General features: G+C 52.1%; 1 protein-coding gene across 5 annotated transcripts in view; it reads right to left on the reverse strand.

Moving 5' to 3' along the window:
• Positions 1 to 656: 656 nt before the first annotated feature.
• Positions 657 to 22,295, reverse strand: part of LOC118206618 (serine/threonine-protein kinase Nek6-like) — a 61,696-nt gene continuing 40,057 nt past the window's right edge. For 4 of the 5 annotated variants that reach the window (XM_035379500.1, XM_035379497.1, XM_035379499.1 and 1 more), the window contains 3 exons: positions 12,871 to 12,965; positions 6,155 to 6,268; positions 3,239 to 3,349 (listed from right to left, as the gene is read on the reverse strand). In XM_035379500.1, coding sequence (XP_035235391.1) covers positions 3,239 to 3,349; positions 6,155 to 6,268; positions 12,871 to 12,965 — 320 coding nt within the window. Of the gene's footprint in view, positions 3,350 to 6,154; positions 6,269 to 12,870; positions 12,966 to 22,295 lie in introns of all 5 variants that reach the window. The other variant, XM_035379501.1, reaches the window with a different exon arrangement.

Genomic DNA, 22,295 nt, shown 5'->3' on the forward strand with positions numbered 1-22,295 from the left:
CGCACCCATAGATCCGGCCGGAGAATGATAGAGCCTCCTTCTGAAGGGGGTCAGAGGTCGCCGAGCGTGGCAAATGTCAGCGGTTAAACCGGGAATCGACAGTCCGCGCCTCCGCCTGGCCAGTTCGCTACATCAATGCCGGCCTGTGCGGGCCGCGCCGGTCTAATGAATAAGTGCGTAAAGAACAGCAAGGGAAAGGTCAGAACCATAGAAATGTGCAGCGTATCTGACATTTCGGCCTGACATTTTGCAGTTTATGGTATCATTGTTAGCTGTGTTGGGTATACATTTCGATATGATGATGTGTATCCTAGTTTATAAGGTTTGAAGGGGTGGCGCGGGTAGGCGGTCACACTGGCTTATGAGCGCCGGATTCGCGGGGCCCAAGCGGAGCGTCGATTTTTCTCACGAGGTGAAACTTCCGCGCGATTGTTTGCGACGTTTAAAAGCGGCCGCCGCAGCGAAGGCGAGAAGCCGCGCCGCGCTCCTCCCCTCGCGCGTCGGCCAGGACCGGGATTCCATTCATCATCTTCACCTGTGCGATCAAAGAGGGACCTCGATGAGGTTTGACACGATCAAGATGCACGCAACTTATTAAACGGAGGAAGGGGATGAAGGGGTGGGGGGGGGGGGTGGAAAAAAAACAGGAAACAGAGGAAATTGTAGTTGATTTTTAATGAACATTTGCCATCTTACATTTTTCAGTGTAGCTGTGGAGGTGTGTTTGATATTAATGACCGGTGTACCCGCGCGGCTGAGAGCTTCCCTCATTAAGCTTTTCATCATTATACGGCGGTCGTCTCGGCGGCGACGGTGAACACACGATCACATGATCGCCTTCAAACCAGCCCCACAAGAGAATCAATGCCATGAATCTTGAGATGATGTGTAAATGGATCCTTAGGGAGACACAGTGAGGGCAGTTTATGTGTACACCTTTGAAGACCCTGATGTGACATGCAAAAACAAAGTAAAACAGGTACAAATCCAATCGAGGCATTAAAACCAGCTCCTTGCATTTCATATGTGTCGTGGTTAGACCAAGGGCTCATTCCAATCGCTTATTTTTACCTCCTTGCATCCTTCCCTTGCTCCACCCATCAGAGGACGCAAGGAAAGGATGTGAGGATTGAGGAATCGTGGAAACATGCATCAGGCAAACGGAACGTCCTCGTTCAGTCAAGCGTCGTTTTGAAGCCACGTAAATTACAGACACGGCAGATGGGGACAGGTGGATCCACAGGTCGACGCGTTCCGAAAAGAATACTCGCGCAAAGGATGCACTCGTGCTTCCTTGCTCAAGCATCCTTCGGGAGCCTCCTAGCTCCTTGCTCCTAGCTCCTTCAAGGAGCATTTAATGGGTTGGAACATCCTTAAAGATGGTGGGCCTCGATTTTTTCCCCGGGTCAGGCGAGGACCGAGGTGACATGACGGATAAAATAAGCGATTGGAATGAGCCCCAGGAGTAGAGCTGTGGATGGGCTCCCAGGACAACAAGGCACAGCTGCAATCAATTAACTCATTGGAACTTGCTAACTGCAGCCTGCAATCAATTAGCCGACAGATAAAAGTTCAGCCGCGCTGCACAGACTTTTCGCCTGTTGGGGGAACAGCGAGGAGGGCGACGGAAAGTTTTGTCTTCGCTCCGGGAAGTGCGAACACTTATTGGAGTGACAGAAGTATATGACCTTGGACTTTTTAAAAGATTTAGTCTTATGTGCTCTATTGGTTTTGTGGTTTGGGAACTGGCCTAGCTAGCCAAGCTTACTAGAGAGGGCAGAGACCAGTGAAGATGCTCTCTATGCTGGAGATGGGACGTAAAAAATTCTCCTGTTCTGCTTCTTCAGTTAAACTAATGTAGCAATCAATATCAAGCCTCATTTTATTACACAGTGCTAGGCACTATTTATGCCACTCCCTGGGGTGTCTCTACAACATGTAGTAATCTTGTATTCATATTTGACCATTCTTTAATGGATTATAAGGACTTGATGAGTTTCAGGGTTGGCTAAATATTCGTTTTTGATCAGTCCTCCTTGAAACTTTCCTTAATGGGTACCTGGCTGCAGCTAGCTAGTGTTGAGTTTGCTAGCTGATCACACAGTGTCTTCAAAGATGTCCACTTAGTCTCCCCACTCAATCCTTGTAGGATAACCACTGATTGGTCAGGATCTTTGTAATATTTGTGCAAGAAGCATCGCTGTTTTCATTGGACACAGGAAGGGATAGGGTCTGCGGTACAGAGGAGGACCAATTACACCTCACCATCTTGGCCCATATGGACAAAGGAAGGGCTTTCTATACTCATACATAAGCATCATGACATCTGAGAATCCACTCAGATTAGATAAGTTTTATTAGCTATACGTCTTAATGTGTCTTGTTAGAATAATCCATGTTTATTATGCTTAATTTCACAGTAGAAAAATACTTCTCATAACAAGGCCTGCATAAAAGCTTTAAAGATATTATTTTTAAAATCCATCTACAACAATGCAATATGAAATTGCAGCACTCGGCAAAGCATTACCAGGCTCAAACTCCCCCAGCTTTCCGGCCTACAGAGGGGGAACGCCAATCCATAGCAAGCAAGAAATCATTTGGAGCCACCAGGCGTTTCAACCACATCCTTGTACATATAAGTGCAGTCCTTCTGACACATGGCTATGTTGCACTGGAGAAAGTAAAGCGTTAAAAAAAGCAAAAGAATGAAAACTTAAAAGGCAATATTTCAAAATGGCGTCGTTAGTATGCGCATGCCGGCCAGGACCCCGCCCCTGGTCAGCGCGCACTGCTCTGAAAGCGGGCATGAGCCTGTCTAATATCTCACCTCACCCTTTAGGCGGGACCAATTGTGTCCACTGCACAAGCATAAGCTCCACCCCTTTTTGCCGTGCCAACGGGGGAACGGCACCGTGCCCTCGTATTCTTTTCCACCAATCGCTGCGCTGCGCTCGAGAAATTTGAACGAAGCGCATGACGCAGACGACTACAGAGGGCCTCGATAAAGACAAGTGGCTTTCCGAGGAAAAGAAAAGGGAAAACGCAGTCCGCTCGCGTCAAAGCTTCTCCACACACAACATGGCATCTCTCCCTCCCTCTCTCAAAATGAACAAACTCAATTCAAGTTAGACCATGAGGTTGACTCGCAATTGACCACAGTCTCCCATCTCCTGCCTCTCCACAGGTGAGCTGGTGGGTGGGTGGTGGTGGTTTGGGAGGAGGGGGGCGGGGGACCTCAGGTGCTGGAGGCCCACAGGTGCATCTGCTTGGCGATCTGGAGCACGTAGACGATGTCCGGGCGCTCACCTGGATCAGGGTTGATGCACATGCTGACCAGGTCTCTCAGCTGAGGAGATACAGAGCATGCTCAGGCTGAGACTCCAGGGGAACAGCTAAAATTAGCTCTCACACACTCTCTCTCTGTGTCGGAGGCCTGGTTCCTGGTACTCGGATCACTTAAAAAAATAATTTAAATGTCTTTCATTCCAGAGGATTGCAAAACATCTCGATACCCTTAAGCAAGACTGAGCTTGTTATTCACACAGATTAGCATAAAGAACAATGTGCTGTAGCAAAATGTTGAGTTTCAGACCTTAAAAGCCGAGAAGCTACAGTAACACGTCACACAGCTGAAGGAGTTCAGGAGAGAGAGAGAGAAAGAGGGAGAGAGACAGAGAAAGATGGAGAGAGACAGAGAAAGACGGACAGAGTGAGGAAGACAGAAAGCGGGTTGTGTGCTGCAGTAACTCCGCAGGGACCTCCGCAGGCTCGAGTCTGGACTTGTTCCCGGTCCTGTCAGAGCGGCCGGCCCCTGCTCGCCAGGACAGCTGGCCACCTCTGTCCCCCCGCCACCGCCCCCGTTACCTCACCCAGGGGACCCGCCGGGACACCTCTGCCATCAATCTCTGCTCTGGTTCTCTGCCCTCCCCTCCCCTACGCTTTCATTCACACCCAGAATGCACGGCGTGTGTGTGAGGCCGGCCGGGCGGGTTGCGGCGGCACCGACCGAAGGCTATACGCGGTATTCGGAGTGCGCCGCCGGCGCCCGCTGTGGCTGACGGGCTCGTGGGGCGGCACGTAACCGCAGAGGGGGGAGGCAGGGAGGGCAAAAAGTCGCCTGCGTTGTCCCTGTCCCGGTAGGCAAGGGGAACTGCTCTGGGTGAGAGAGGGGCAGAAGCCTGCTATCGCCAAGCCCACCTGAAGTGGAGGCCGACAGCACAGCATTCAGGAGGAGGGCGTAAATACAGTCAGCATGGGAACAAATATGATTTGTGCATCTGGATCCACTCCAAATTGGGAGGAAAAACAGGGATGAGATCCGGTTGGTAAAAACTGGGAGTATGAAAATGCAGGACGTGCAGTAGCCTGTAGTGTACAGAGCTCCTCACTCCCGCAGCTGGGGTGAGGGGGGTGTGGAAGCGGGTCCAAGCTCTTCCTTCGCACCCCTGCCTCCCTGCCAGCCCGCTGGACTGAGCGTGTGCAGCTGCCGGACCTCAGGGAGGCTGACAGCTCTGTCTGGGAGACTGTGCAGCTGCAGCTATAGAGGGGGAGGCACAGAGCTGCACTGTGTTTGTGTGTGTGTGTGTGTGTGCGTGTGTGAGGAGTGTGTGTGTGTGTGTGTGCGTGTGAGGTGTGTGAGGTGTGTGTGAGTGTGTGTGTGTGTGTGTGTGTGTGTGTGTGAGGTGTGTGTGTGTGTGCGTGTGAGGTGTGTGTGTGTGTGTGTGCGTGTGTGTCTCTCCCTGTCCCTCGCTGTGCTGGGACAGCTCCACACACTCTGCTCAGGAGGGCAGGTGGGGCTGTGCTGTGCTGGGCGGGGCTGTCACCGGCTCCAGCGTGGGGCCGGCTTCTCCTCCCGTACAGAGGGGGCACAGATCCAGACTCCCCCTCTGTCTGATACTGCTGACGACAGAGAAAGGCGGGAGAGCTCCACAGCTCCACAGCCGCGTGAGGTCTGTCCTCAGCGTCCCGCACAGGCACTGGGCCCAGACCGCAGAGGGTAGCTGTCACTGGGCTCTGCAGCCTCTGGAGCCACCCCAACCATCCCAGCCTCCCCCCCCCCCACCTCCTCCTGCGCTTACGCCATCCCCTGCCGTCCACGCAAGGCGGTCGCCGTGGGTGACGCCGATCCGCCCGTGCCCAGACGCTAACTGGAGAAATAGCTGCACCCACAATGCAATCTGGCCCGGAGCGCAACCGGCTGCTATTTAGCGGAGAGAGGACAATTAAAATGAAGAGGGGGCTTGAGGAACAATCCCAGGCGCACAGCTGCCCCGCGCTGTAATCATTTCCACTTTAAATAGCATCCTTCAGCAGGCACGTCGTGAGCAGGAGCAGCGGCGCTACAACTGGAGGTGCTAATGAGAAAAACTTTTTTTTTTTGGGTTTAAATTCACGAACAGCAACCCAGAGTTTTACAGACCCTGTTTGGAATATCGCTGTGTAGTATAAATACCCTGTGCAATTGTTTTTTTTGTTTTGCATTCATTAAGCCATAAGTTAAAGGTGCATACTTACTTTTTCCAAATCTACAGATTTGTAAACAACTGGACATTTGACATGGAAAGTGTTCTATAACAGATATTCACCCCTGATTGGCAGCCGGGTAAACTGACATACTGCTGATTGGTTAAACTGTAAATCTCCATGTTACCTACATGAACAATATGGTCTCCAGAAGACAAACACCAAGTCCTCATGTAGCAGGCAGTGTAAGAGCTTTGTTGTTTCAGGATAATTAAAAAATGTATTTTATTCAATTAAAATCTATTTAAAATCTCAACCGAATAAAGCAAGCTTAGTATTACAGTATTTGTATTCTTTGGTTCTTTAATAGTTATTAAGAATGATAACGATAAGAACGATAGCACTGTGTCTTAAAATGGCCACCTAAAAAATTATCTGTAGATGAGTTGGGATTGTTTTGGCTTTTTTAAATCTTTAGTACCATTTCCACTTTGCTGTGTATGCTATGGCTGGCACCGGTCTGGGTGGTCTAAGCAGGTCTCATTTTCAACTGGTTACAGACTAAAGTCTGTTACAGACCAAAGTCCCTCCACCAAGAAACCTTCATCAGACTCTTGGCCTGGCCGAAGGGGTTGGCTATCGAGGCCCGCGGCTCTGTTTGACGTCTCCTGGCTAGGTACGCTCTCACCTTCTCAGAGTAGTGGTCGGGCGGGAGCGGGGGGTAGTCGCACTGCTCAATCTTCTGGCACAGGGACAGGAGGTTCATCTTGTCCCCGTAGAACGGGCTCTGCAGGGCAGCCATCTGCAGGGAGAGAGAGAGCGGAGCCCGTTAGCGCTTGCCCTTTGACCCCGGAACGGGCAGGGAGCAGCAGCTCCCGTTTAAGTGTGACGTGCTGCTCGCCGACCAGCGTCTGGAAGCCTGTCTGTTCTTCCTGCTCAGTTCTGAAGTAATCTTTAGGTTCGTCTCCTCTGTTCTTCTGTTTCTGAGTTTAACCGATGCCTCCTCGCTGGAAAACGATGAGAGCCGTTCCATTCTGTTTGCGGGCAAGCTAACGTGAAATGTAGCATGAGCGCCTGCCGCTCTGTCGTCTAACAGGAGGGCACAGACATCGTACCAGACTGATGTGCCCGCGCAGCTGAAATGCACCAAAATGGCTCCTCGCTCACGAGCTGAATTTTGGCCGCCACGCTTCTCACCTCGCTCCCGTTCGACGGAACGAGCGGCTGGCACCTGGAAACACGCGCAGGAAAGGGAGGGAAACCGTATGGTACTCCGGTTCCGCGCCGCTGCACTTAACCCGAGAATAACCTGGGAATCGGCCGCAAAACGGTCCTGAGGACCGGCGAGCTGGGGGGAGAGGGGGGGAACTGCACCCCGTAGAGCGGGCGCACTAAACCCTAAACCCGAACGCGAGCCATCACACAGCCCGTCCCTCGCGGTGCCGTTTACGAGGATAAAGGCGATCCCGGGAACGCTTTCCCCCACATTAATGCCGCCAACGTTTTTTTTCTTTTCTCTCTCTCTCTCTCTTTTCGTCCCGGTAGTTTTATTTTCTTCTTCTCCCGGAGAAAAGCGGCTTGTGTTAGAAGCGTTACAGAGGAAACTGCTGTGACATAAATAACAAAAACAAGCAAGGGGGGAGGGGGGGAGGAGGGGGGGGGGAGGGCGAAAAAAAAGTGACAGGCTTCTTTAAGGGAACGGTGTGCGGGAATATCGCCGCGAAACCTTCCCCTCTATTCGCCTGTAATTCGCGCGGCGTGCTCCTCTGACAATGTCAGAAGCAGCCCGGGGCTGTCGCCGTGTCCCGGCCGCGCGCGGAGATGGCGGGGGGTTGGGGGGGGGTCGGGGGAGGTGCGGTTAGCGCTCCGTTTCCTGGGCGTCATCGCAGCGTGCGGTCCGCTTGCCCCCACACCTATTCATTATCCCCTAATGCCAATCAAGTGCTTCCTGTCACTCTGGCTTATGCTCACACCACCACCACCCCCCCCCCCCTCCCCATAACAAATAAAGGCAATAAAAACCCCCCTCTGATGGAGCAGCGATGGGCGTGCTGATGTCCTCATGCTCTGCCTACATGCTCTACCTCTTTCCTCTCTCTCATCCTTCCATCTCTATCTTTCCTACCCCCCGGCCACTCCTAACCGGGCCCTAGACTTCAGCTTCTGCGATATAATCTCCAGATTCTGTACAGTAGCTTTGTGGAAAGTGTTATTATTGATGGTATTACCGCGACTGTCTCCTCATTGTTTTCTCTCTCCCTCTCTCGTCTGCTAATTGTGCTTTAGAAGTGCTAAGCTGAAAATGGCCGCCCTGGCGACGTGTTACATTTTTAATAAGGAGATGTCTGATAATCGTTTTGCCCTTTGAACCCTGAGCTGTGACTGAAGCTCATTACCATGATCAGTGAGCGCTAGTCTAGGGGGGGGGGGGAGGAAGGCGGAGGAAGCGCTGGGGGGTGGGGGCACTGCTACCTTTCCACAACTCGACTGCAAGACTGTGATCGTCCGTCCCCCGTCACATACATTCTCTCTCTCTCACTTGCTCACGCCGCACACACAGACAGACACACACACACACACACACACACACACAAAGACATGCACTTACAAACACACACATACACACAGACACGTACACACACACACACACACTCCACTCCTGCCTGACACTGGAATGTGCGGGGCCAGTCACATTGTGATGCTGGCTGTGCGGAGGGGCTCCTTCTCACAGCTGTGGGCCCCGCAGGGCGGCCTCGCCCCCCCCCACCCCCACCCATTCCTCCCCCCCCCCACCCCCCCCCCACCCCGCTGCCCCCACAACCCGTCTCCAGCAGGGTGCTGTTAATTAGCAGCCAGCCTCTGCCATCCACTCCAGCGCTCCTACTGGCGTTCCCCACCACCCGGCCCGCTCCACCGCTCCCAGGCTACGCTCGCGCGCCCAAATATCTCCTGACGGCGGCGGCGGCGGCGTTCCGCGCGGTTCTGAAGATCCGTTTGAGTTTTGAAAGAGTACGGCGCCGCTCGCCGAACGTAACTCTTGGCTCAAAATGGAAAAATAAAAACAATATAACAAAGGAAGGATACGCTCAGGAGAAAGATTTTGTTTCTTTTCTTTTTTTTTTTTCCAACAGTTTGGCGGCGGCGGCGGCGGCGAGGAGAGCTGGTGTCTTTTCCGGAAACATCCATCACTCCGCCGGCTCTCGTCACTTCCACGGGGGCCCGCAGCCACGGGAGAGCCGCTCCTGAAAGCTCGCCGCGTTTTCATCTCGCGGAGCGACAAACGCGCCCGACTGAAAAATGTTTAATTTGCGCTCCCGAAGTGCCGAAGGAAGTCATCGGGAACGATAATCCCCCTCTTTGATCAAACCGGCGGCGCTTTTAGAGCTCTTTACGTCTGCCGGAGACGGAAGGGGCTCTCGGTGGAGAGAGACGGCGGATTAGCGCGCGTCAGAGTCTTAGCAGAGCCGCGCGGAGCCGTGACGGCTGGCTTCGGCTCCCTGCCGCCGGAAAGGGAGAGGGCGGCGAGGGCGGCGGCGGCGGCCGCACCGTCCGAAACGCTCGGACGGACGCGTCCCGGGAGACGGCGGCCCGCCGTCCTTTTCCGCGCTCGCCTGGGAACGCCGCGCTCTTTAACCGAAACGACGGCTAATTTTTTTTTGCGGCGCTGACTTTTCCAGTTCCCCCCTCCTGCAGGGACGTGGCGGAGACACTGATTGGCTGTCGCACGCTCCAGCGGCCCCGGCGGAGGGGGGCCAGCGGAAAGTTCCGGCGCGGTGCTCCCGGTGACGGGGCTTCCTGACCGTAAACACCATCGGGGGCCTTCCTCCCCCCCCCACCGCACCTTCACCTTCCTCGGCGACTGCTGTCAGGGCCCAGAGTAAAGGCCTTGGGTAGTATTCCCAAGAGTGGACTGCCAAGAGTTTCACACAAACGCACACGCACTTTAATTCATGCAAAACACAAGTACACAGGCATGCGCACGCGCTAACACACACGCATTTTCACATACAGTTGTACACACACACACCCACACACACACACACACACACACACCCACACTGTACTCTCTCCTGCGGGGGCTCGCAAGTCTTCGCGCCTGTCACATGTTGCGGCGCGTGACGTTTCTTGTCTCCCCCCTCCCTCTCCCTCTCAGTCCTCCAGGGGACGCTGCAGGCAATCCCACAACCCCCCCCCCCCCCACTCCGCTCCCACGAGCTCCTGCTGTCGGCCCCGCAGAGCGGGACACCCTGCCGGTCCCTCCGCCTCCGCCCGGCCGCCAGATGGCGGCGCGGACACCTCGGCGCGCCGCTGGGGAACGGTCTCGCCCGCCGCCAAGCGCTGGAGCGCGGCGGAAACCGCCTGAGGGGGGCGCTCTCGCATCCAGAGCCGCTGCGAAGGCGGGGCTCCGAGCTCCCGCCCTTCCCTTACACCTCCTGCCTCGGAGGTAGGGCCGGGCCGAGACAGCAGCGCCCCCTTCAGGTAACCGCTTGTTGGGCGCCTCCCTGGTGAGGTGTCTGGCTGATGCACAGGCCCAAGAACCAATGACAAGCCCTTTAGGACTGGAATTCATGTCTGACCCCATTGGGGCAACAAACAATGGGGCCATGGCATCTCCCAGGGAGGGGAGCTGGAATTAAAGCCCAGACCTGAGAGCTGCACGAGCTCAGGACTGCTGTGACTGGTTATGCACTTAACCAGAGAATGCATATAACAGCAGTACATAAAGCTGCTGCATACAGTGCAATAAAATGGAGCGCGCTGCCAGTGCTGACTGCAGCCAGTTCATGAAACACGCTACACCACTGAAACGCTGTGTGTGTTTCAGCACTCCTCTTTTGTTGGGTTAGCTTTTTTTTTTTTGTCCGGGAGGAAACATGTTTGGGCCTCCAGATACAGTATGTCTGGGAATGGCAAATCTGGGGGGAAAAAGTAGTAAAGATTGTTCAAAATATTGACAAGATAAGCGCTGTCACGCCGCCTCTGTCACCTGTGCCATTCCGTCTGGTAGCACACCGGCTCCAGCGCGCGGCGGCGGCGAGGTCGCCCGGCGGCCGCAGACAGGGCCGAGCGCTTACCGCCGCGGGCCTCCGGCGCCGAGCGGACGGCGGGCCTCATTCGCGGGCGTCCGCGGCGGCGCCCCAGCGCGGCGAGGGTTAACCTCGCTAACAGGGCTGTGTACCGCAGGCGCGGCTGCTGCGCTTCATCGATCGGAGGGAGACAGCTCTTAATAAAACATGGCCGGGAGACGATGGATCGTCAGCCTCGGTGAACGCTGTAAACGCTGTGGGTGAAACGCGGTCTCCACAGAAAGAGAGACAACGCTGCGCCCACACACACACACAATAAAGACACACACAAACTACAGACACACACACACACACTACACACACACACACACACACTACAGACACATGCACACACACAATACACACACACACACACACACAATATAGACACACACACACACACACACACCCAATACAGACACACACACACCCAATACACACACACACACACACACACACAATATAGACACACACACACACACACAATAGACACACACACACTACAGACACATGCACACACACATACTACAAACACAGACACACACAATACAGACACATGTGCACACACGCACACACATACATTACAGACACATGCACACACACATACTACAAACACAGACACACACAATACAGACACATGCGCACACACGCACACACATACATTACAGACACATGCACACACATATTAGAGAGAACATGCAGAAATATATCAGTACAGACAAGCACACACACACACCCACACACACACACACAGATATAAATATGAACACACACACTCGCTGATATTTATTAAAACAGAAGAAAGGAAGGAAGGGAGGGAGGGAGGAGGGAGGAGGGGGGGGGGGTAAATCAATGGCGGTTTCCCCAGCTACGGTCAGCGGAGAATAAAAAAAACGCTGCTAAACTCCAGCCGAGCGGCCGCTTTCCCTGACCGTTCCGGCCTCCTCCTCCTCCTCCTCCTCCTCCTCCTCCTCCTCCTCCTCCCCATTGATTTTTTATTTAGCTCCCAGCAGTGATATTTCTTCCTCGCGCGGAGAGGGCGCGAGGCGCCCCTATTGCCTGTCAGCACATAAATCAGCTCCAATTGAGCCGGTGGAGATGGGAATGCTTAATATACTGAAAGCAGTCTGTTAACAGAATTAAAGTGTTATTTAGTTTCCACGGACGGGAGCCAAGGGCCGGACGACCACTGCGAGGCTGACAGGAAATTCAATTCTCTCCGAAGCGGAGCCAGCGTCGTTTCCGCAACCGCGCGAGTGCGTGCATGCGTGAGTACATGCGCGCGCGCGTGTGTGTGTGTGAGTGTGTGAGAGAAAGGAAGAGAGAGAGATTATTTATGACTATTAGAGTACTAGGTGTCTTTTGAGACACAATTCAGGCTCGATCAATGTCATAGGGTTGTTGAGGTGAGTTATCTACACCCATATGCTCAATACTCTTCTGCAGAGGGCTTTAAGATTCTTGGAAGGCACTTTATACCGAGAATGTAATTAATTATGATAACCATTATTTTTTAAATTCACTCTGTTTCCCCACCTAATTAGTAAATCAGTTGAGTTAATTATGTACATATTTACCCTCCTATTTACCCCTCAAAAAGCCAGTTTCCACTGCATTTGGATCCCTGTTGATAGCAGCTGTTTTGCGCTGGCAGGTTTCTTTCTGAAAGCGCGCTGTTCTGTCAACCCGTCCCGGTGAAAACGCTGCAGCAAACGCCACGCAGATGTTCTGGAGCTCTTCTCTGCTTCCCTGCGACTGGAGTGAGACGCAGAACGCGACGCCTCGACGCGGCGAGTTCTTCGGCTTTCGGCCCTACGGCTCGTCAACGTCACCCCTCCCCTCTCTTTGGCGGGGAGCTGGGAACGCGGCTCGGGTTCGAGGAGAATCTGCGTGTTAGCGGCCCAGCCCAGGTCTCCCTCAGAGCGCCACAGATGTTTAGCGCAGGCATTTATGGATTACTTCAAGCAACGAACGCCTTTTCAGAAGAAGAAAGTAAATCCTTGATTTTTCTCATCTAAGGATCTGCGATTTCTAAAGCATATTCTTTACACGCATTCTAGGTGTACTAAAGGCTAATTGTGAAAGAAAGCAAAAATAATAAAACGAAAGCAAACGTGCTTTTCAAACAGCCTTGACGGCTACGCTGAAGAAAGGACTGCTGAGGATAGAGTGACCTCTGACGGGTGTAAGCGTCGCGTTCTGTTCACCAGCACTCCTACTCGCGCGGACACGCACTGAACTCAGGGCCCCCGCTGACCATTAGCATTCCGATAGCACGCTAACCTCCCGATAGCGCGCTAACCTCCCGATAGCGCGCCAACCTCTGCGCCGCTCTTACCTCGTACAGCAGACAGCCCAGTGACCAGATGTCTGACTTGAAGTTGTATCCGTTTTCGTGGATCCTCTCAGGAGACATGTAGTAGGGCGTTCCCACTGCAACGGAGGGAGAGAAGCAGGCTCAGCGGCGTTCGCGGCACATGAAGCGTTAGCACGTTTCCGAGACAGAGAGAGAAACCAACAAACAAGAAGTGTCACAACACGCATTTGATATCGTTTCGGCTCCCAGGAGAAAAAAAAAAAAAACGGTGCAGTAAATACCCTCATGTGTCTCTACTCATGCACACGCGCATGCACATATGTTTACATAGATGTAAATGCACTTTGTGGCAATTAACAGAACCTGTGGTACAATTCCAGTACATATATGACATATATATGATATATATTTTTTTTTTCTGTAGTATGAATCTGAAAAATATGTCAGGGAGTTAATTCTTGTTCTTAGGAATGCTTACAGCTTTGAACACAAGCGACGCTCTGTCTCTGTCCTCATTGCCCGATATGGCGTTCTGTTTTGACTGTCTGTGCCCTGCTTTTATTGGTCTTGACAGAAAGCTCTGAACCTTCTGGAAAGTACTTTTTTATAAAAAGGAAAAAGTAAAAACAGGAAGGGGGAAAGTAATGAGGCTACGGCCGTGCGGCCGCCTCTGCCTTCCTTCGTGGCGGCGCGAGTCGGGCGAACGGCGATTTAAAAGCGGGCGTCCGGATTTACCGAGAAGAGATAGCGTAACGGTAGAGACGGCGTTCGCAATAACCGATGAGGACATCCTTCGCTCTCCTAACGACCGCACGTCGGGCCTAACGACCGTACGCCGGGGCTAACAACCGTACGTCGGGGCTTCGTTAGACCAGGGCGCGGACCGAGGACGATGGCACGGATGCCCCCACCCTACCTAACCCCCCACCCTCCCACCCCAAGAAACGAAAAAGAGAGCAGCGGTACGCTAGAGCGCCCGTTTAGAAGCCATTACCCCTCCGCCAGCTCCCTGGCAAAACAAGGCCCGGGCGCGGGGGACCCGTCTCGGGGCGGACGATGACGGACCGACGGGCCCCGGTCCTCCGTCTCCGGGCCGCCGGCCCGCCCGCTCGCTAACGCGGAGGGACGGCCTGTAACGAGCGCGCTCCGCCGCCGCTGCCGCCGCCGCTGCCGCCGCCGCGCTCTCCGCTTCCAGTCTAATCAGCGCCGGCATGCCAATGCGCCGCATTAGTCAATATGACAAGAGCGGGATAATCAGAGGTTATTAATCAAAGCCCTCGCACGGCATTATCATGCGCGGAGCCAGCTGAGCTAGACCAATATTTATCTGAGTCAATGAGCGGCAGAGCCATCGCTGGGAAGATAATTAATAACGGAAAGCATCAGCATCTTTGATTAACAGTCCCCTCCTAACATCCATCAGAACGCAGGTCCGCCTCGGCTTTTTTGTGCAGACATCCGCCGCGAATCTAACCCCGCCCCCCCCCCCCCGCCCTGCCCCCACAGACATGCGCGTAATTTAACGCGATGAAACCGAAGTGCGGCGAAGATCCGATGACTTCCGCTCTGATGGGCACGGCCGCCGCGCTGCTGAGGCTGTCCGCGGCGATCCCGTTCGTTTGTAATGCCGCCCGTCGTCCGGACTTTTTTCGACCGAGCGCGACTTTTCTAGACGGGGCGGCGCCGTCCCAAAAGAAGCAGGACTCCTGTGGGGTCGGGGGGTGGAAGTTGTGCCCCATTGAGCCAGCTGAATATGATGGGCGCAGCTACGTCGAAAAGCACTACACGAAAGCACTACAGATTTAGAGCAATCCTATGCGTGCACCCATGCACAGACACAGGGCTGCATAACAGCACAACTCACATGCACACTTGAGACATCTTAAGACTGCTTCATAAATATATGTAAATGTATCCATTATTGTACACCCCTGAATCAAGCATTCCAACCAACCCTCCTTTATGATCTCAGAAAAAGAAAATTGCATTCAGTCTTGGCTATGTGTTCCACACAGGACTAGGGTCCTGACTCAATTCAGACCTTGAAGGATTTACAATTACAATGACAATTTGTAACAGCATTCCCTGAAAATGTGTAATGTGAAAAATGTGTAAAATGCTTCCATCACCACAGAAAATGTATTAATATTAATTGTGCGTGATTCCTGCATAATTATCGATTTGAACCTATTTTCAAAATAACCAAAAAGGGTCATCTCATTTTTTTAGAAATACTAAATGTTAAATCTGTTACTGAAGAGCAGAAACATAACCAGATCTCTAGAATTGCTCAAAATAATTAAGGTAACAGTTTTATGCTTTTTATTTCCAAGATGCATGCGTACACTGGCAAAAATATTTTCCTTTCTTTGTACCGAAAAGCTCCAATACTTCTGTTTCATACAAAATATATGCGACAAAGTATAGTACGGTCTATTCTTTTTGTTAATATAATTTGGCACCCAGAACTCGACTGTAATTTGAACACTTTAGTTACCTTTTAATTATAAAACCCACTGTTAACAGCTAAAGGGGAACAAGTGCTAAACAAAAGAAGGAGAGATGAAACGAAGGGATTCAGGGTAATTGGTGGAGGGAATCTCGCTGTAATTATATTCTAAAAGATCCATTTGTAATTGTAAAACTATTATCAACATGAACTTTTTAAATTTTCTAAACCAACAAACTCTCAACATTTTCTTCCCTCAATTGCCTTTAAATTTTGTTCAAGGTTTGAATGAGGTTGGAACTTCTGGCACATGAGCAATCATACACACACACATGCATGCAAGTGCACACACACACACACACACACACACACGCACGCACAAACAAATATGCATGGATGTACACACACACACACGTGTGCATATACCAATAATAAATATTTCATTCAAAACAAAAAAAAAGATAAGTCCAAGACAGCTTAATTTCATATCTTCTTCATCGACACATCTTGCAAACACATTTCGCCAGACATACAAACAAACAAACAAACAAACAAACGTGTGAGGAGACGTAGGCTAATTAGAGGGCTGACGTGTTTCAGGGGGACAGTGGGTGACAGGGCGAAGCTATGCTGGGGGAGGGGGTGGGGGCAGGGAGGGGGGGGGGGGGGGGGGACTGGGCCGCCGCGGAGATTTCCTGCTCCGTCTCGCCGATGACGGCACAGGGGGGCTCGTTTGGCTGCGAGCGGAGAGGGCCGAGGAGCGCCGAGGCTCGCCCGCACCCCGCACCCCGCACCCCGCGCGCGGGCAAATCTTTCATTTTTATTTCATTATCCCGCCACGCGCTGTCACTTAATTCTCGCGCAGGCGATCTCTCCTGACAAACAGGAGCCCCCCGCCTGATCATTTGTTTGACGTCCGCTCTGTTTCCCCCTCCTAATTACGGCTCCCGCTCCGCCCCGCGGCAGCGGACTCGCCGCCAGGAGTCCGGACAGCACACCTGTCAGACCGGTCGCCACGGCGCCGCCTGCCCTTTGGTGCCAGGGTGCCGCCTGCATGCGCGCGCGGCGAGGAGGGTGGGGTGGGGGGTTGGGGCTGAGGGTGGGGGGGTGGGGGGGGAGTCGAAGGAGAGAGAAAAAGAAAGAAAAAATGGATAGAAGAGCACGAGGAAGAAAAGCAGAAACCGAGCGCGAGCGTGTTTGCATACGCCTGTGATCCTCGCGCGCGCGCGGGTCGCTAACCTTCCGGGTTGGAGTTCACAGTTGTTGCCGGGGTAACCCGAGTGTTTCTGCCCGTCGCCGGCTTGTTAGAGTCGCTGTCTGTGACTGCCAGCCGCCTTCATTAAGCTACGGACACGTCTCTGCCGGTCTCTGGACACTAATGAGTTCCCCTCCACCACATATACAGGCATACAGACACACACACACACACACACGCCCACACACACACACACACCCACGCCCACACTCACACACACACACACACACACACACACACACACACACACACACACCCACACACACACACACACACACACACACGCCCACACACACACACAAACGGGATATATACACTTCTCGCCGTTTCTGCATACGGAAATTGAAATGGAATTACAGGCGGCGCTCTCCTTGTTTTGAGAGGGAGAGGAGCCCGGGCATAATTAGCGTGCGCGCTGTCGTCTCCCGCCATCTCCCGCCATCGTGGCTTTAATCTCCGGTAGCCTGTGACGGGGCTGGACGCACAGGCGCTCCGGCCGCTCCGGACGCTCGGCGGCCATTTTAACGAGGCCGACGTGCCGTACCTCGCCCGCGTCGCCGTACGGGTAGCCTCTCGTCGTCCGAGAGACCGGAGCCTCGTCCGCTAGCTTCCCATTCAGCTCGATCTGAGCCGTTAAAAGTGGAACGTGCTGGTCCCTCTGAGATGACTTCCATTTCAATTTCAGTTACGCAGTGCGATTTTCACATCTTCACGTTATCTATACTCTCATGACTACGCCAGAATGGAGTCAACAGTCCATGGCTTTAAAGATATGGATATGGGCCTGCTGACAAAATAATGCAGCAAACAAAAACAATTCAGCGCAGGTAACAATTTGTGCCCATTTGGTATAGCTGATATAGGATCCTAATTCATATATCCAAGCATGATATGCAGGGCACATGCACAACTGGCAGTATTAGAGGAGAGGAACTCACACAGGCATGTGTAAGGAAGTGGGGGGGGGGGGGCTGGTTGACCAAGTACCCGCCCCATTTTCCCCAAATGCTCAATGTACCCCTTTGATTTGATTTTAAAATAATGTATTTGCATTATTATCATTATGGTCATTACTCTTCATTCATTCATTTTTGTAAAATATATTCTGTACAATAGCTGAGTGTCACAGAACAATTTTTCTAGGTTTGTGAGCCCTCTTCTCACTTTGAGCACCTGCCTCTCAAAATCTCTCAGTACGGTCCTACTCAGACACCATCTTCCTACCGCAAATTATACACTAGACAAAAATCCCCTTCTTACTGTACATAGCATCTTATCAGAACAACAAAGACACTTTGATTGTTCTACTAAATAGACCACATCTATTTAAATCTGTATAACTCCACATACTAATAAATGCCACGAATAGCTTCATAAAGAGACACAAAGATCAAAACGGAAAGCACCGTATTTTTTAAGTTCAATGACAATTGATTTTCAGGTGGCATACAGTCATTTACTAAGCCATGCCTCATTAAGAGAATGCCGCCTTGCTCTTCTTGACAGTTAAGGAACCGAATCATTTACTTTACTGTACAACAGTGAGGAGAAAACTTTCCCCCAGAAATGATGCTTAATAGACCCTCGTACATTTATTTTAATAGACCTGGTACCTCCTTCATTTCGGTTGTCTTCCTAAGTGCCTGCATAAAAAACAACAAAGACATGACCAATAATGTTCATTTCATCTTTTCGTAACTGCGAAGATAAGCGCTGCTGTCCCTCCCCTCTCCCTTTCCCTGCTCACTCTCTCTCCTTTCTTCAGGCTAATTATTTGTGTATCTTCAAGCTCCTCTGCAAAACCAGCAGACAATCTCGCTCCCACAGAACTGCATTTAGCTAAGTGTCATAATGTTACTCATGCCGCAGAACGCAGCTCCCATCTCCATAAATCTCCATAAAATCCTCCGAATGTGAAGCTGTCACACTGCCACGGCCATTTAAATATTGAGCTGCGCTTTATGCGAGTCACCCCAGAACAGCAATTTCCGGCGCCTTGGCGCCGCTCGAAATCGGCCGCCGCCGCCGCCGTAAACGTCGTGTCCCCGCGTTGCGGAAAGGTTTACTCGATAAACGCGCGCCGCCCCGTTGTGACAAGACCCCGGCACGGAAAAGTGAGGCGCAGGGGGACCGAACCTCAGAAAGGTTTTTTTTTTTTTTTTTACCGTGACCGGTAATACCGCGACACTGACTCGGGGGTGCTGCTTGTTGCTCGGCTTTGAAAAACCATAGCAACACCTACAGATGTGACACACGTTCTGAACCCAACAGACGCAATCCAGATTTGAGTCAGGAGCCGTGAGTAAGAGCGAGGGCTCTCTCTCTCACGCCGAGGACTTTTGACGGGGGCGGGAAAGGCGCCATGCCTGCACTGCGCGGCGCGACGAACCTGCTCCGCCAGGCGCTAACTGCAACCGCGAGCGCGCTAGCGACCTGCTCTGGGCCCGGTCTGGGTTAGGAGGAGCCTGTCCATCTCCTACGCCATCAGGCTCGGTCGCTGGGCTACGACACGGCGACGGAGCCTTGGAGCCGACACCTGCGCCCCCCCCACACCCCCCGCCCCGCCCCTCCCCTCCGGCCCCGTGGCCGCTGAGCTGTGATCGTCGGTCCACTCATCTCGGTAATGATACCTTCTCCGTACCGGCGGCGCGTCCCCCGCGGGGGGGGGGGGGGTGACGCTCGCACGAGGCCCCGCCACGCGGCCCCGGGGAGCTTCTGAGAGGGCAGCCCGCTCCCCGCCGCTCCCTACGCACCCTCCGCACCGCGCGCTGCCTTTCAGTCCGTTTACAGAGCCCTAATGACTGGTGAAAGGCAGTTACATCAAGAGGGCGGCTAATGTAAAGTTGCGGCAATTAGCTTTACATCAAAAGGGATGAAAACATTCCCCTCAAAGACCGCTGGCGCTTTATATGGGGAGAGACAGGGGCACAGCAAGACACTGGCAAAATGAGACAGATGGGCATACGCGCACTCACACACACACATACACACACGCACATACACACACACACGCAGACACACACACACATACACACACATACTCACTCACACACACACACACACACACTCACACACACACACACACACGCACACACACACGCACATACACACACACACACGCAGACACACGCACTCACACACACAGACACAGGCACACATACGCACACTCACACACACACAGACACACACACACATACACACACGCACATACACACACATACTCACTCACACACACACACGCGCACTCACACACGCACATACACACACACACTCACACACACACACACACACACACATACACACTCACACACACACAGACACACATACACACACGCACGCACACTCTCACACACACAGACACACGCACATACACACACGCACGCACACGCATGCACTCACACCTCACACACACGCACGCACACGCATGCACTCACACCTCTCACACACATACACACATGCCACACGCATACACACACACACAGACACACACGCATACACACACATATGCACACATGCACGCACACATACACACACACACAGACACACACGCATACACACACATATGCACACATGCACGCACACATACACACACGCACACACACATGTGCACTCACACACACACATACACACACGAACATACACACACACACTCACACACACACACACACACACACACACACACTCACACACACACAGACACACATACACACACGCACGCACACTCTCACACACACAGACACACACACATACACACACGCATGCACACGCATGCACTCACACCTCACACACACACACGCGCATGCACTCACACCTCACACACATACACACATGCCACACGCATACACACACACACAGACACACACGCATACACACACATATGCACACATGCACGCACACATACACACACGCACACACACACGTGCACTCACACACACATGCACACACACATGCATGCGTACACCCACACACACAAACACGCGTACACACACACACACACACGCAAACACGCACACACAACTGCTCCTTCACAGACCCCAAACAATACACAGGGCCAAGAGGAAATGGCTGCTTTGTACTCAGCTGCTCACTAGCAGTGCGAGGCGGATTTGTTGGACGGATCAGCACCGCCTGAAATATGTGACCTTACTGTCTGTGACCAGCGCTTTAGCCATTTTGTGAGTTGGAGGCTGGAAACAATGAACGGTCTGTCTGCTTCTGCAGAACTCGGGTGCACAATGATTACACGTCAAATGAGCCTGGAGCAGCAGTTTTATGATTGGTCAGAGGAAGAAAATTACGATTTGATCTTTCTGGTGGACATGCAACAACTAAAACAACTGAACCACTAACTCGACAACTAAAATGTCTGTTTTTATGTACATGTATACATGTTATTCTGCAGTCTTGACAGAGAATTTGAACTCCAGCATAAGTGGGATTATGAATGCTCACTAAAAACCAGAATTCTCCTAAGCACGGCTAATCCATAGACGCACGGGCAAAAATAAATAGGCCATTAGTTAAATATCTGGATATGAGATAACCTGATGGCCTAGCTTCTTCTTCCTGTGATTATTATTATTATTATTATTATTATTATTATTATCCTTCTTCCTCTTCTTTCTATTATTTTTCATATTCTTCAACATCCTCTCATTGTTATTATTATTATTATTATTATTATTATTATTAATTTGCATGACGCATGAATAGACTTCAGCTTTAGAGTACCTGAAAGGTTTTGAGTCCGAAATCGAACTGTTTGCAACAAACTGAATTTATCGATCGTTTCATACCAGGTTTTGTATACAGCTCCCCATTAAAAAAAAACACTGAAAGAAGGAGCCAGAGGAATAAAGGATGGCTTTCTCTGCTTCCTCACACCCCCTGACTCCTGTGGCATCAATTAGCTGCTTTCTGCAGCCCAGAGTTTCCTCCTGTGGGCTCCCGGTGAATAAAGCGCTGGAAATGAAACAGAAAGAGCGGCCTAATCCAGCCGGGGCGGCGGGCTGTGTGCGTCTAATCCCCCCGTACGGCTGCTGTGGCCTGGGGGCAAGCAGGGGGTTAATCCTGCCCCTCGAGACCTCCAGTGCCCCCCTAAACCACCCCCCCCCCCCACGCTCCGAATCCCCCACCCCCTTTGTCCCACCCCACAAGCCCCTGACACACGTGCACACGCAGGAAAAAACACACATGCGTGCGCACACAAACGCACACGCGTGCGCACACAAACGCACACGCACACAATCACACTACATTGTATTACATTATTATGACATACACACCCAAAGACACATGTATTCTGTTGTACAAAAACACTGTAGAAAAACCATAATACACAAACAAATGAGGGTGCGTAAAACACATTCAGACACTCTAAGTCTCACACAGGTCACACCCACATACAGAAATACAAAATCGAACATACAGAGTACACGCACATGCACGCACGTGTACCCAGAAGCGCACACACACACGCACACACACGCACGCACACACACGCCGCCACCACAGAAGCAGAAGTGCCAGCCCGTGCATCTGTCCTACGCAGCCACGTCTGTACAGTGCGGTGCAGAAGAGTGAAATGAGAGGAAACGGCCACACACTTGTGCTTCCTCCTCACACGCAACGTCACCCACAATCAGGATGCGATGAGTGTGACCAGCGAGAAGGGGAAGTCTCGGCCTACTCAAGCGATTTCGATACTCATTTCAGCTCGTTTTATATGAATAAGAAACCTCC

The sequence above is a fragment of the Anguilla anguilla genome, chromosome 10, assembly GCF_013347855.1.
Source record: "Anguilla anguilla isolate fAngAng1 chromosome 10, fAngAng1.pri, whole genome shotgun sequence".
Taxonomy (NCBI): Eukaryota; Metazoa; Chordata; class Actinopteri; order Anguilliformes; family Anguillidae; genus Anguilla; species Anguilla anguilla.